At 38.7% G+C, this 14550-nt stretch overlaps 1 protein-coding gene across 1 annotated transcript; it reads right to left on the bottom strand.

Moving 5' to 3' along the window:
* Positions 1–299: 299 nt before the first annotated feature.
* On the bottom strand, positions 300–3898 carry LOC120440458 (CD209 antigen-like protein D). The gene is made up of 5 exons (XM_039613009.1): positions 3803–3898; positions 3505–3720; positions 3090–3238; positions 2775–2875; positions 300–1066 (listed from the first exon to the last, which is right to left on the bottom strand). Exons 2-5 carry the CDS (start codon positions 3614–3616, stop codon positions 928–930), a joined length of 501 nt encoding a protein of 166 aa, XP_039468943.1. The 5' UTR covers positions 3617–3720; positions 3803–3898; the 3' UTR covers positions 300–927.
* Positions 3899–14550: the final 10652 nt, after the last annotated feature.

The following is a 14550-nucleotide window of genomic DNA, read 5'->3' on the forward strand; positions in this document are numbered from 1 at the left end:
TGCAGGCTGTAAACTCAAAGTCATTAAATACATTAATTAACCCAAGTCCTACAAACTCAAAAAGCAGAATGACATTTTCTTCTATTAGAGTTAGTAAAACTTATTTTTTTAGTAACTTAATCTATTTTTCCACATTTGGTACCTGCTACTTAAAAATATCATTAAATTTTACTCATTTCCAGCATATGGCAGTTATCTCAAGAAGCTGTTGATTTCTGAACTGCAGATCAATAGTCTATGTCACGGTTTGCGAGGCAAGCCGTGTGGGAATTATTGAAGGACCCAAGATGCAGGCACTGCTGATGTGAGTGAGCTTTATTGAGGAGGATGACATACAACAAAAGGTCAGGGTGGCGAGAACAGAACTGACAAAACCTAAACTGGGAAAACTAAGAATAAAACAAACCTGAAACCTTGAGACACAAATGGAGCTGCAGGGAGACATCGACAGATGCAGGGAGACATCGACAGATGCAGGGAGACCACACAGACAAACCAGCAACGCACACAGGAAACAAAGGGCTTAAATACACACAGGGCAATCAGGGAATGGGAGACAGGAGGGAGACACAGCTGGGATTAATTGGACATAACGAGACAAGGGGAAGCGAAACTAGAAACACTGACAAGAGACACGGACCTTCAAAATAAAACAGGAAACACACTAAATGAACTCTACACACGCAAACTTAACAGACTGGGGAGACAGAACATAGGAACGTTAAACGTGGAACAGGAGAGTACAAAGGACACAAAACATTAGGGATAATCATAGAAAACAACCCAAAATAAACAAAACCATAGAAGATTAATAAACTAAAACATAAACACGGAGTCCACAGACTCCGGACCATGACAGTCTAATCCTTTGCTTCTCCAGACTGGAAGCTGAAATATCGTTGAGCAGGACACCAAACACCAGCTTATTTAGTTTTCAATCTCACATATAAAGTGACGTTCGCGATCACAATTCAAATCATTCCAGTTTGATTTGGGGTTTTCTCCAGCAAGTTCAACACAGTGTTCGTCTGATTTGGCATTATCCGGCTGTTTGTATTTCCAGTATCTACAGATGAACAAACAGTTCAGTCAAAGTATTAAAATTAAATTCTCTTGATGTCAAGTAATAAACTTTCAGATATATGTTATGATGACACAAATGATTGTTTTAATAACAGAAAATGACATTTAAAAAACACAGAAAGGTTTATTTCAATCAGAAATCAGATCTTAGATTCTTATTATTGCTCAGTTTCTTTTCTGAACTTCCAACAGATCAGTTTTGTTCAGTATACAGCTGCTTTTGAGTGTGTTTACACCTCTTCAGCTTTTACTTATTTTCTGTTTAGATTTCATGTTAAAGTGATAAAATTCATTTATCTGATGCTGATATAGTTCATTATTGTTTGGTTATTTTTATTTGGCTGCTGGATGGACATTACTATGAATAGGTCTGGCAGGTTTAAACTTTGTTTACAACACTATCATTACTATTATTATTATTATTATTATTGTAGAGTCCACAGTATTCTTGCTGCAGTTTAATCCTGAAAGTCTAAAGGGGATTAACTGTATTCTATGGGTTATTTTTTATGTGCCATCAAAAACAGGTGGACTGCAGTTAGATCCTGAAACACACATGCATAAAAAAAGCAAACATCAGCACTGCAGCAAAATCCCAGCCTGTCATAATATTCTTTATCAGTCAAGAAAATATGGCTGGTATTAAAAACTGCCCTTTCATACTGCTGTCTATGACTGATATGTACAGGTAGAAGCAGAGAGTCTTTAGTATCATGAGGAACTGCACCTACTTAGCTCATGGACCGTCCAGCCCTTTCTTATCAGGAAGTATATTATCTCTCTGATGTAACCACTTCCTCATCTGTGGCTCATTTAACTCTTTGTAGACTTTTTTCTTCCAAAGGTCACAGTCCTGGGTCGGTGACCCAGTGTTTTGAGTTTTGTATTATTATTTTTAATCTTTGGTTTCATCTTCATTTATATCTAGAAGAGTTTTGGTTACTGTTTTGTATTTCCAGCGCTCCAGTTCTTCTGGATTTGTGATTTCTAGTTCTTAGTTTTAGTTCTGTCCTCGTGTTTATTTTCTTGTTCCCCAGTCAGTCATGTCTCATGTCACTCCTGTCCCTGTACTCTGTGTTCCCTCTGTTACCTTGTCAGTTATGCCATAGGGTTAAGCTTGTGTCTCCGAGTCAGTGTCTGTGCGTACGTGGCATATTTCCTGTTTTATTTTGATGGTCTGTCTCCCACGCCAGTGTATCTAGTATTGCCTTCCCTCGTCTCATTATGTCTGATTTGTCCCAGCTTTCTTCCTGTTCCCCATCCTCTCGTGATGCTACCTGTGTATTCCTCAGTCTTCCCCTGCTTGTTGTTGTGTCGTTAACCTACACTCCCTCCGTGTTCCTGGTAAAATTCTAGCTCCAAGTTCCTGGTTTTATTTTTTCCTAGTTCATGTTCATTAGTACTTAGTTCCTTGAGTCCAGTTTAGCTTCTAGTTTACGTGTTCGAGGTTTGTTTTGTTTTTTGTGAAGTTTATTTCTCATTATGTATTTCCACCGAATAAAAATAAATGATAAATTTAAGTTTATAATTCACTCTCTGAGTCCAGCTTTTGGGTCCTTCATCCTGCCTGCCACACAGCACTCACCATGACACCAGAGGTGGACAAGATCAGGTGAGGCCCCCCCCCAAAAAAATAAAATAAAATTTAGTACAGTGACAATAAGCAAAACCCAAAATGGAAAATATCTTACGTGTTGGTGACGTTTTGGCCATTGACCCATTTCCATTCACCTTCCTTTTCTCGATCAGTTAGACCAATCCAGAAAGGACCCTTTAATGTGCTGGCAAACATCTTGATTTCAAAAGACATTAGGTGGTTATCATTATTGCAGTCACTTATTTAGCTTACTGTCTTGGTAAAGAGAGTAGGTGCAAGTACAGAGTCTTCAACTTTTATATATAGGTATAAATTAAATAATTACAAAAAATTATTGTATTTTGTAAAATAACGTAAGAGCATTTAAATAACAAAAGGTCCAAGATAACTAATTATTTAGCTAGCTCACCTGTTCCTCAATAGTAGATATTATCACCAGGTGTGAATCCATTGCAGAATCTGGACAAAATGTTTTACTGTCCATCCAAGTTTTTTTTAAAGTGAAAAGAAAATAACAACTTCTGCCAAACTTTGTCCAGTTGGCAGGACAGGGCGGCTCTGTGAACACAAGTGAAAAAACTATTTAGTTACAATACTAAGCTACACATAAGGCAAAAGAAATCTGTAAACATTTTTACTTCTGCGTTAGAGGGACGATCAAGGAATACCACTCTCAGTTGTGTTTACTTCCTATTTGGAAAACTTTATCTTTAAACTAGTCTCTCTTTTTGTCATATTGAGCTTAATGCAAACTTTTTGCATTAAAATTTACTGAATTTATATTTCTCCTTTGATTAAAACTAAACCAGTATTATTTCACTCACCAATCTGTTTTTTCAATTTATCTATCTCTTCTGTGAGGTTGGCCTTCAAAATGTCTTTCTCATTCTGTAATCGGCTTATGTTTTGGGTCAGGTTGGAATTGAGGATTTTCATTTTAGCATAACTTATCTGTAGGTCGTTACTCTCACTGATCAGCTTTGCCTTTTCTTCCTGAAGCTGGTTTCTCCTAGTGTTCCAGTTGCTTTTATCCAAAATCCCTGTAATCACAACAGTCCGACATGTGAAAAAACAAGAAGAGCCAGAGTTTGGCACAAATGAACACTGAAAACATTTTCTTACACAGAACCAACAGGGCGATGGCTGCAGTCAGCAGTAAAAGACACAGCAGTCCCAAAAACACAGCGGCACCTCTAAGAAGATTTTTCTTTCTTGAACCTTCACTGATTGAAACAGCTGAGGGAACAAATAAAGAGTGCATGGTTATTTGAATGGATGCAGGGATCCTACTATTACTCAGGATTGCACTGAAAGGAGCATTATGCTGCATTACTGAAAGCGATTCCTTTGTGGAGAAAAGGTAATCCAACATGTAACATCATGCTGAAAAAATAAGGAGACCTACACTGCACTTAAGAAGAATAATTTCTTTGTAGATTTTGTGCAGTCTTCAGCAGTTTACAACAAATGTTCAGTGGGGCAGTACTAGAATGTAGGTATTATAATTTATATATAATAATGATAATAATAATTATTATAGTCATCGTATTATAGCATTAAAACACACAAACACATAAACAGACATATAATCAGCTATACCGGAGACATTCATTCCAACATACATAAATGCATGGATGGTTTCAAACTATGCCAGCAAATGAAGGGGAATTGATTAAGGAAATGCTAACCTATTAAAATGAGTCAGGCAACCTGATTGACTGACGAAGGCTGTTCCACAGCTGGGGTGCTACAACCTCAAAAGCATGATCACCTCTGGTTTTAAAATCAGAACAAGGGACAGGTAGAAGGCCCCAGTTAGCCGATTTGGAGAGGCCCGATGCATTGATAGGGTGCTAAATACGCATGGGGTTATCTAAATATAAAATATTACTTTTTAATACAGACTGTCTTCTGATATTGCATTGCTAATCTATCCTTTGTACAGGAAACAGGCAGTGTGAGTAAGGCAGGCAGATAAAACGATACCTTGCAGCTGATCCTCACTGGTGTTTTCTTGTAATTTTGGCTGGGTACATTCCTCTGTGCAGTAGTTATCATAAATTGTCGCATTATCAGTGTTACCACTGATATTTGTATTTTTGTCCTCTTCATTTGTCTGAAATCTAATCTTCTTGGTGTAGTCAACCTTGGAATACAGATCCTCCACCATGTTTACCAATTCTGAATTTGCGCTCCGTTCTGTGTGAGTAAATCCAGCTGTATGTCAGCATCTGTATCATCAATGTTTTCTCAAAATCAGGAAGAAGTATCATGTGGTCACTTAGAGTAAAGGGAAGAGAAAAAGTAGAAGTTTAAAAGTAATAAACCAAGTAATAAAAGTAATAAGTACACACACCTGTCGACACAGTGTTTGTAGTTTGACCTTAAAAAAGTGACAGTTTTATAACTGTAAGACTCTGGGAAAAAGAAGAATATATGAGAGCAAAATATAAATCTAAATAAAACATGAAACTGTCACGAAGAGAAATAACAGCCTAATAAGTTAAATATAAATTTAAATTTAATAAATTTAATCTTTTCAAATAATTACATTACAATTCTATCTACATATAAAAATGCAGCTTTCTAGCTATGTTTAATTGGATCTGTTATATCATATTTGAACATTTTAATATTATGACCAGTTATGAGCAGTGTATGTAATTTGGTGGTTGTGTTTTGGGGCTACATATACACTGAAAAAAAGGCCATGTTGGATTTACTTGATTCAATAATGGACATTGGTTGCACACAAATGTTTTGCTTTGGCAGAAACTTAAACAACTGAGTTAAATCAACACAACTTTTTCGTATTCAATAAACTTGTGCATTTTGTGTTCAGAAAACGCAATTGGAACATGTTTAGATGAAGTAAGTTGAGCTCTTGGAATATTTTAATCCTACACAATTTTGTCATTTTATTTCAATAGTATTCAATAACTTTTACCCCAGTACTACTTTGTCACTTAAATACTACATGTTATCTTCATATTACATAATGTCCAACAAAGTTACCATAAAAATTTAATGGATTTGCAATAACTACCATCCTCCTATCTTTATCCTGGTTACAGGGGCATAACCCTGAAGTAGGTTACACCCTGGAGAGCTCACCACTCTATCACATAGAAACAAACAACCACTTGCACCAGATTGTGGATTTGAACCCAGGACCTGCTTACTGTAAGGCAACAGCACTAACCACCATGCCACCAATCCAGGCTTATCAAACAGGCTTGATGCAGAATTTTCTTTACGTTTTTGTCCTTCATAGGTTACACCACAATAAAAAGCAATAGCATACACGTGGTGTGTGTGTAGTTGTGTGCCTCTTATATCTTCAGTGATTTTGAAATCTCATGTGATCTTGTGAATTTCATGAGTCCAGCAACTAACCACTCTTACTAGATTGTATCATGTCATCTCAACAAGAACAAATCAAGTTGAATTTCATACAGATCCTACATGATTTAATTACGTTCAAGATAGAAACATGAAACTTTTGTGATCAAATTAAAAGGTAGACTTTTTTAATGTAACAACCACCCAATTTACTTCTTTTTGGTATACCAAAAAAAGTAAAGGCAGCTGCTCGACTTGACTGAGATGGATGCCTTCCTGAAACAACAATCCAAAGCGCGCGAGACTGAAATCACGTGCGGTGTCGCGGGATTTAACATTGCTATATTATTGACTTACTTCACTCGAACATGATATGAACAATTTAATCTAGCCTCTCTGCATATGACGTAGTTTCTACACTATATAATTACACTTAACTGTAAAGCATGAGGCAATTGTGTTAAATACACGCAAGATGCTTACATAAATCCAAGAGCTGGCCAATCCCTTTTTTTCAGTGTAGGGCCACCAAATCCTATAGGCCGGTCTGAATCGTATTATAGGCTTTGACTGTACTTAACTCTGACTTTTATCAAAAAAGTTGGGCTGTTATTGTTATTTATGTATTTTACTGATACATTTAACATACATTTACAGCACCTGCTCCTTCACAGTTTAGAAGCTGTTCTTAGTTTGTGATTACACCCACAGCCACCAGGTGGGGAAAGAGAGCCAATTAACTCAAGATGCAAATAATTAACTGAAGGTGCAAACGTGTACAAGTGAACAACCATGAAATGGTGGAAATGTTTTAGTTTGATTTTTTTGTATTTAATTTCTTGTCTCAATAAAACTGAATTACTTTTAAAAAAAATTGAACTTTTTTTGATGATCAAGTGGTGTATTCACAGAAGTACCAATTTTTCCTTTGACAAGGGAACATACAAGAAAGGAAGAACACAATTAAAAATAACAAAACATACTAAATAAAAGCTTACAGTACATTAAGAAAATACAGTATTATACTTCCTGCAGTTCAAAAATGTTCAGACTTGTTCAGAGTTGGTTTTTTTTTTTTAATGTTTGTATTTATTAACCTGTAATTCAAACATTCTTGTGGGATTATGGCAGTTTCAGGTATTAAAATTTCATTCCATATCTGGACACTAGAGGGTGCATAGCATGCTGGTGGTAGAGTAGTACCGAAACTGAGCTTCATTTGGTGAAATTTCCTTTTTCAGAACAACAAAAAACGAAAACAACGACAGAAGCAAAACCTAGAGCTGAAGCTCTTCAAGATAAAGAAGACCTAAAACAAATGTTAAACGAGAGAAAAAGACCTGAAATAAGCTAAATGGGAATCTATAAACTGTAAGCAGGCAGTTTCTGATAGGTGGAAGCTTGTAAACTCCCCTGTAACACACACACACACACACACACACACACACACACACACACACACACACACACACACACACACACACACACACACACACACACACGTGTACACCTCGACCTAATAATGTTTACACATACTTGTTTTCATATCTTAGAGAGGACATCTAATTGACATAATGGTTTCCCTAGCTGCTTACTGCAACCCTAACCATTAAAAATGAATGCTTAACTGTAAATCTGACATTATAGTCACATTTTGAGTCTGAAAAATCCCTCCAAACTCATGCATTTTATCCTCATAAGTGACTGTTGGTCCCCACAAGTAAAGTAACATTCCACAAAGATATTAAAACAAGGTACAGACACACACACACACACACACACACACACACACACACACACACACACACACACACTGAGTGAACAGTGAAAACTGTCTTGACTTGCTCTCAAACATTTTCTAACAAGGAAAGTATCTGGGCTATCGATATAATTCTTGCACTGTAGGCATTAGCAGGCTTTGGTGAACAGTCATGGTGATTTTCATGGCTACAATAATCTATCTAGGATACTGCACGTTAGAAAAAAGGGTGTCATTTCCAAATTGAATCAGTCTGAGGGAAGGACAGATTGAACGTCAGGAGAATCTGAAAATATATTGGCAAAGGGCTCATGTCTCTACGTTGCATTGTTCGCCACTCAAACACCTGTTCAGTCAGAGACTTCCAGGTCTGATTTAAATTTTTATTGCTTTGGGGAGATATAGAGTGGCACACTCTTAATTGCATAGCAACCATAGCAATGCATGTATTTTCTAAAAAATGATCAAGATGTGACAAAAACTTAAGCAGTGATTTTATGAAAATAGTAAAAGGCATGAAAAAGCTGAATTACACAGTAATAGCCCAGTGGTTTGAGAGCATTTTAGAGTTTTAATGGTGCTTCTAAGTGAAAGTATCAGGAAATAGTTTCAAAAACAACAAAGTTGTGGTGGAATTCTGGAATTTCTATTCATCAATGGGAACAGAAAATCAATAAAAAGTATAAAAGTTAAATAGCAAGAAATAGCAGAAGATATAGCCAGAGAGAGTAGACATAGCAGAATGGTTAAGATAGCAAGTAGTTAAAAGCAAAAATAAAGAAGCAGCTTAAAGAAAAGAAGAAGGATAAAGAAAAACAGGAACAAAATAGTGTGAATGCTTCACAGTATTCACACTATTAATAACCAGCTAGAAGACTTTAACACAAGCGAGACACATGGCAAGATGGAGATCACAACAGTGGACAAGTGGACACTGAGACATATATACAAAGCAAATAATACAAAGCTAAAGCTCTAAACAATGTAGAACACATAATAAATTTAGAAATAAATCAAGAACCCGAAGAAACTCGATGCACTGGGTCAAATAACCCAGGAACCAGGACTCAAACTATGAGGAATGCTGTTTATGTTGTGCATAAATATCACCATCTTGTAAAGGATTTCACAGTTATATGAGACATTTAGCAGGCATTTAAGTACAAAGACAAAGCAACAGAACAATAGCGTCAGATCTCATGAAGATTGTATTACAGTAATTTGATCAAATAATGTCCTATAGGAAGTTTGGACTTTTTAAAAACATATTATAAGATGGCCTTTAATTGTGATTGTATTTTTATATTTAATATAAAAGATGGCCTTCTCTGCTTTTTATATTCATACTCCATATATGATATATAATAAATCCTTTCATGTTGATAGAGTGTTGCAGTCAGTATTGTGTGCATATTCAAATGCAAAGATGAATGCAGTCATAACCCAAAACAGTCCTAAGGCATGGCACCAGCCCCTAGTTTCCTGCTAAATAGATAATCGCTTGTGTCAATGTATTTTCACACAGGTCAGAGCTACTACACACAACTTCAGAGACTCTCGCAAAACACTGATCACCTCAGAGACTTAAAGACCCAACTGAACCTGCAATACAGATAAAAATCATGGATGAAGTCTATGCGAATACAGAGGAAGTATTAGGTTGTCACAGAAAGTTCAAAAGTGAGCATCAAACTTCAGAAGACATTTATATGAATCAGGAAGTGATCCAAACTGTGCAACATGAGACAATTGAACCTGCACCCCCAGGTAAAAAACACGAACATTTCTATAAATATTACAATTACATGTTGCTGAAGGTTTGTGCACAAACAAAACTAAAAATAAAACTGAGAATTTTATATAAACTGTCTGAAGAAAACAAGACTAATTTCAGGAAAAATAATCTGGAGTCTGGCTTACTTGGTGGTTGTTGATTTTTTGTTAGCTGTTATTTTTGATTGAAGTATAATTTTTTTTAAATCTTGGTTTACTCTCAGCTGTTTTCCAGAATGTGTGTGTGGGTTTTCTCAGTTTACTTTTTATTTTTAATAATGTTTGTATTTTCTTTAGTTTTGATTAACGTCAGTTTTAGTTTAGGTTTACAGCGTTGCAGGTGTTTGCCTGTTTGGAAGGAGCATAGAAGAGAAAATAATACAATACAAATACTTCGTGACTGACAGTATTTGTGTAACTGACACTAAGACCCATTCTCAGATGCTGACCTTAGGAGCAAAAAGTCTCACATACTACTTTTTAGATTAAAAAAAAGCAACTGGTGTTATATTAAATTGTATGAGGATAGGAACACTTTTAATGATTAGACTTCTACCTCCAGGTGCTGAATTTGTAAAGAAGAGTTCCTGCAGAGCTGCTGTGATTCTTCTGGGTCTGCTGTGTGTTTTCCTCCTGATTGGACTCATAACTGTGGTTTTTCTTTGTGAGTACAACAGAAATGTAATTAGCATGCTAAAATCCTCACAGGTGATGCATTTATTTTCTGATTATGTGTCCAAAACAGTCACCCAAGGCAAATCTCAGTGGGAAATGGAGACAGCGATGCTACACAAGCTTCACGACAACGTGACCATCGAGCGAAACCAGTTACAGACCAGTTACAACATCCTGACAGCCAAACAGAGCCAATTACAGACCAGTTTCAACAACCTAGTTAAAGAGAGAGACCAGCTCCAGAACAGATTGGAAGACATGACCACAAACAGAGACAATCTTCAGAGAAAACTTCAAGGTAATTATTTCTTAATGCTTGATGGCCATTTTATCTCTAACAGAATTTTTTGCGTCTTTAACACTTTAACTAATTTAGCTTTTTTTTTAAAAAAAGGAAAAAAAAGAGTTTCAACCACTACATTAATTGAGAAAAACTGAGTATTAATGACTTTGAGGGGGCAGCATAGTGGTGTGTGGTTAGCACAACAATCCTGGGCTTGTGTGGAGTGTGTGGAGTTCGCATATTCTTCCTCGTGGGGTTACGTTAATTGGTGATTGTAAATTGCCCATCGGTGTGAATGTAGATGCCAATGGTAGTTGTCTCTGTGTCAGCCTGGTGTCACACTGGCGATCTGCTTCTGGACCTATTTTAGGCGGGAGTGGCTTTAGCCCCCCTCTCTGCGACCCTTATAAGGATAAGCGCAAGAGAATGGATCTTGGGAAAGGCCTTTGAAGAGTAAAGTTATAAATGTAAATGTAAACTGAGGCTAATGTGGTTGAACATATGAATATTCTATACATTCATATAAGCTTATTTAGACAGTTTATGGTGGGGTGTTAACCTGCATAAACAAGAAACAAACTTCTGAGGTTTAACTGACTTATTGGCTCCAGTAATAATTGGCTCCAGCCTTCTTCAGTTCTTTATTTTCACACAGCCGAGTATAGACATGTTAATACTGTGGTTTAGGTTCAGCGTGTGTTATACTACAAATTACTGTAACACCATCAAGGCTTCAAAACGAGAAGTGGACAGAAGAGAAAAGTTGATCTCTCCCTAACTTGACCTTAATTAACTTTCTCAAGACAGTGACAGCCTCTGACTCGAGCAAAATTATTAGAGACAAATTATTAAATCTGACAAGCACTCCCTCTGAGGTCACAAAAAATTGTAACATTTTTCACATATGCTTTGTTTTTTTTTTATTTTTAACTGAAGTGCTTTGAATTTGTACCACTGATTACTTCTCCAAAGCAGTGGTTTTGAAACGCTCGCGATTGGAGTTTTATGGATGCTACCTGTTACAAAGTAAGCCCAAAATATTATTCTGATTTTCTTAAACAGGTTATCAACAAAACTGGGTGGCCTTCAATGGTAATTTGTTCCAAGTTTCTTTAGAGCAAAAGTCCTGGCAAGAGAGCAGACAAGACTGTCTTCAAAAAGGTGCAGATCTGATGATTATCAACAGCCAAGAAGAACAGGTGTGTGTGTGCAAACATGATACAGATGTGAATCAAACTAAATGAAAAGAAAGGATACACTGATGCATCACTTTAGGTTCTGCATGCTCACAGGGATCAGACTATTAATCTGCTGTACTGTGTTTTTCTTGTATAAAAAGCTTTGCAATCCAAAAAGTTATAATGTTATTTGTTTAGGTAACAATAATTAAATAAATAAACCAACTAATAAATAACTTATTAGTGAAGAAAAGACTTCTGTACCACTTCCAAGCGGGAAGCTGAGTGATGGCCTATTCCTGACAAGGAGACAATCCTCAGCACTTTACATAGATGATACATCCTCCTGGCAGCAATTCCAGAGAGCAATGACCACTCGTGATGACCGTCATAGTCTTCATATATTCATGTTGGCCAGAGTGTAAATACCGAGGCTGAATGCCCTTTGTACAAGCAACACACTGTGTAGAAAAGTCAGCGTAGAGAAATTCAAGCAGTCAGACTGTCTCACACTAATCAGAGAGCTCCTTACATCACACAGTGTGGATAATTTGCATTGCTTTCCCTCTGCGGCTAAAAAGAATCATGCAAATGTTAAATGGGATAGTTAATCTGTGAGGTTTTGAACGTGACATCATGCGCACGTTGCTCAACGACATGATAAGCTGTAGCAATCACGTCCAAGTTCTTTTCTCTGTTCATGTGGACCTTTATTAGAATTAATATTTACACTGAAATAAAGTTTGCATTCCTATCTACTAATATACTTTTATTATTTCATCAGTATAGAACAAGGTTGAGTTAGCTTTGCAGTCTTCCCTTGGTGTGGCATTTTTTGGCAGTACAGGGAGTGCAGAATTATTAGGCAAATGAGTATTTTGTCCACATCATCCTCTTCATGCATGTTGTCTTACTCCAAGCTGTATAGGCTCGAAAGCCTACTACCAATTAAGCATATTAGGTGATGTGCATCTCTGTAATGAGAAGGGGTGTGGTCTAATGACATCAACACCCTATATCAGGTGTGCATAATTATTAGGCAACTTCCTTTCCTTTGGCAAAATGGGTCAAAAGAAGGACTTGACAGGCTCAGAAAAGTCAAAAATAGTGAGATATCTTGCAAAGGGATGCAGCAGTCTTAAAATTGCAAAGCTTCTGAAGCGTGATCATCGAACAATCAAGCGTTTCATTCAAAATAGTCAACAGGGTCGCAAGAAGCGTGTGGAAAAACCAAGGCGCAAAATAACTGCCCATGAACTGAGAAAAGTCAAGCGTGCAGCTGCCAAGATGCCACTTGCCACCAGTTTGGCCATATTTCTGTCACGGCTGGGGAGCAGTCGTATGGAGTATTGAAAAAAGGATCCAAAATGCAGGTACTGGCTGGGGTGCGAGTGAGTGTTTATTCACAGTGGTGATAAGGTGACAAAAAACAGGAAGAGCAGAGCGGGGGGTAAACAAACCTAAACTGGGAAAAACTAAAGAACAAAACTTAAACCAGACACTCACGGGAGGAGGAGCAAAATGCACAAAGAGAGATGGCAGAGAGACGCAGAATGAATACCGGGTAACACAGAATCATGCGGACTGACGTGGAATTAAACAGACGACGCGACAGAGAGCACAGGAAAACACAGGGCTTAAATACACAGGGAGTAATCAGGGAATGGGCCACAGGAGGGAGATACAGCTGGGAGAAGTTAGGCTAACAAGACAGGGGAGTGGTAAAACTGCACACACTGACATGAGACATGAACTTTCAGAATAAAACAGGAAACTAACAGACAGAACCAGACAGGACACTGAACTTGACAGGCGGACTTATAAGTAGACACAATAACACCATGGACAGACAGAGGGAACACAGAGAAGTGGAAGCAGGCAGGCAAAGAACAGAAACCTAACAAATGGCAAAATCACAACAGAATACATACTCGGAATGAACAAAAGCATAAGGAAACACAAAACACTGAGTCCTCAGACTCAAGACCACGACAGTATCCCCCCCTCAAGGGCTGGCTCCAGACAGCCCAACAGAAATACAAACCGCCCAAAAGAAACCCCAAAATCCAAAAAACAGAAAACGACCCGACCAGGGCGGGCGGCGGGGGTCCAGGACGGAGGGACAGAGTCCAAAAAGGCCCAGACGGCCAAGTTCAGGGGGCCGGCCGTGAGGACAGCAACGGCGGCGACGGGCAAACAGTTCTGGAGGCCGACCGTGCACACGGCAACGGCGGCGCAGGCAAAACCAATCAGGAGGCCGACCACTTGGAAGGCAGTGGCGGCCATTGAGCAGGTCCGGAGGTTGGCCGCGATGCCAGCGGTGGCGACGAACTCTTTCCGGAGGCCGTCCTCGACGGCCATGATGCCAACTTAGAGGCCTGGAAAACGGCCGGCAGAGGCGAGGTGGAACAGGATGAGCTGGGTCGCATGACGGTGTGGCAACCGCAGGGCCAGACGAGGCAGGGCCAGACGAGGCAGGGCCAGACGAGGCAGGGCCAGACGAGGGCGGAGCAGAAGCTGGGCCAGACGAGGGCGGAGATGAAGCTGGACCAGACGTGGATGAAGACACAGAGGCGAAACCTGACGGCAGCAGGACTGTTGCAGGCGGTGATGTGGATGCTGCAGGCGGTGATGTAGATGCTGCAGGCGGTGATGTAGATGCTGCAGGCGGTGATGTAGCTGCTGCAGTTAAAGTGGAGGCTGATGAGAAGACTGCTGCAGGCGAGGCTGAAGCGGAGGCTGATGAGGAGACGGCTGCAGGCGAGGCCGAAGCTGAGGCGGAGGCTGGACCAGACGAGGCGGAGGCTGAAGCCGAGGCTGAAGCTGGACCAGGCGAAGACAAAGCTGATGCAGAGGCTGG

Source organism: Oreochromis aureus, linkage group 6, assembly GCF_013358895.1.
Source record: "Oreochromis aureus strain Israel breed Guangdong linkage group 6, ZZ_aureus, whole genome shotgun sequence".
NCBI classification, from domain to species: domain Eukaryota; kingdom Metazoa; phylum Chordata; class Actinopteri; order Cichliformes; family Cichlidae; genus Oreochromis; species Oreochromis aureus.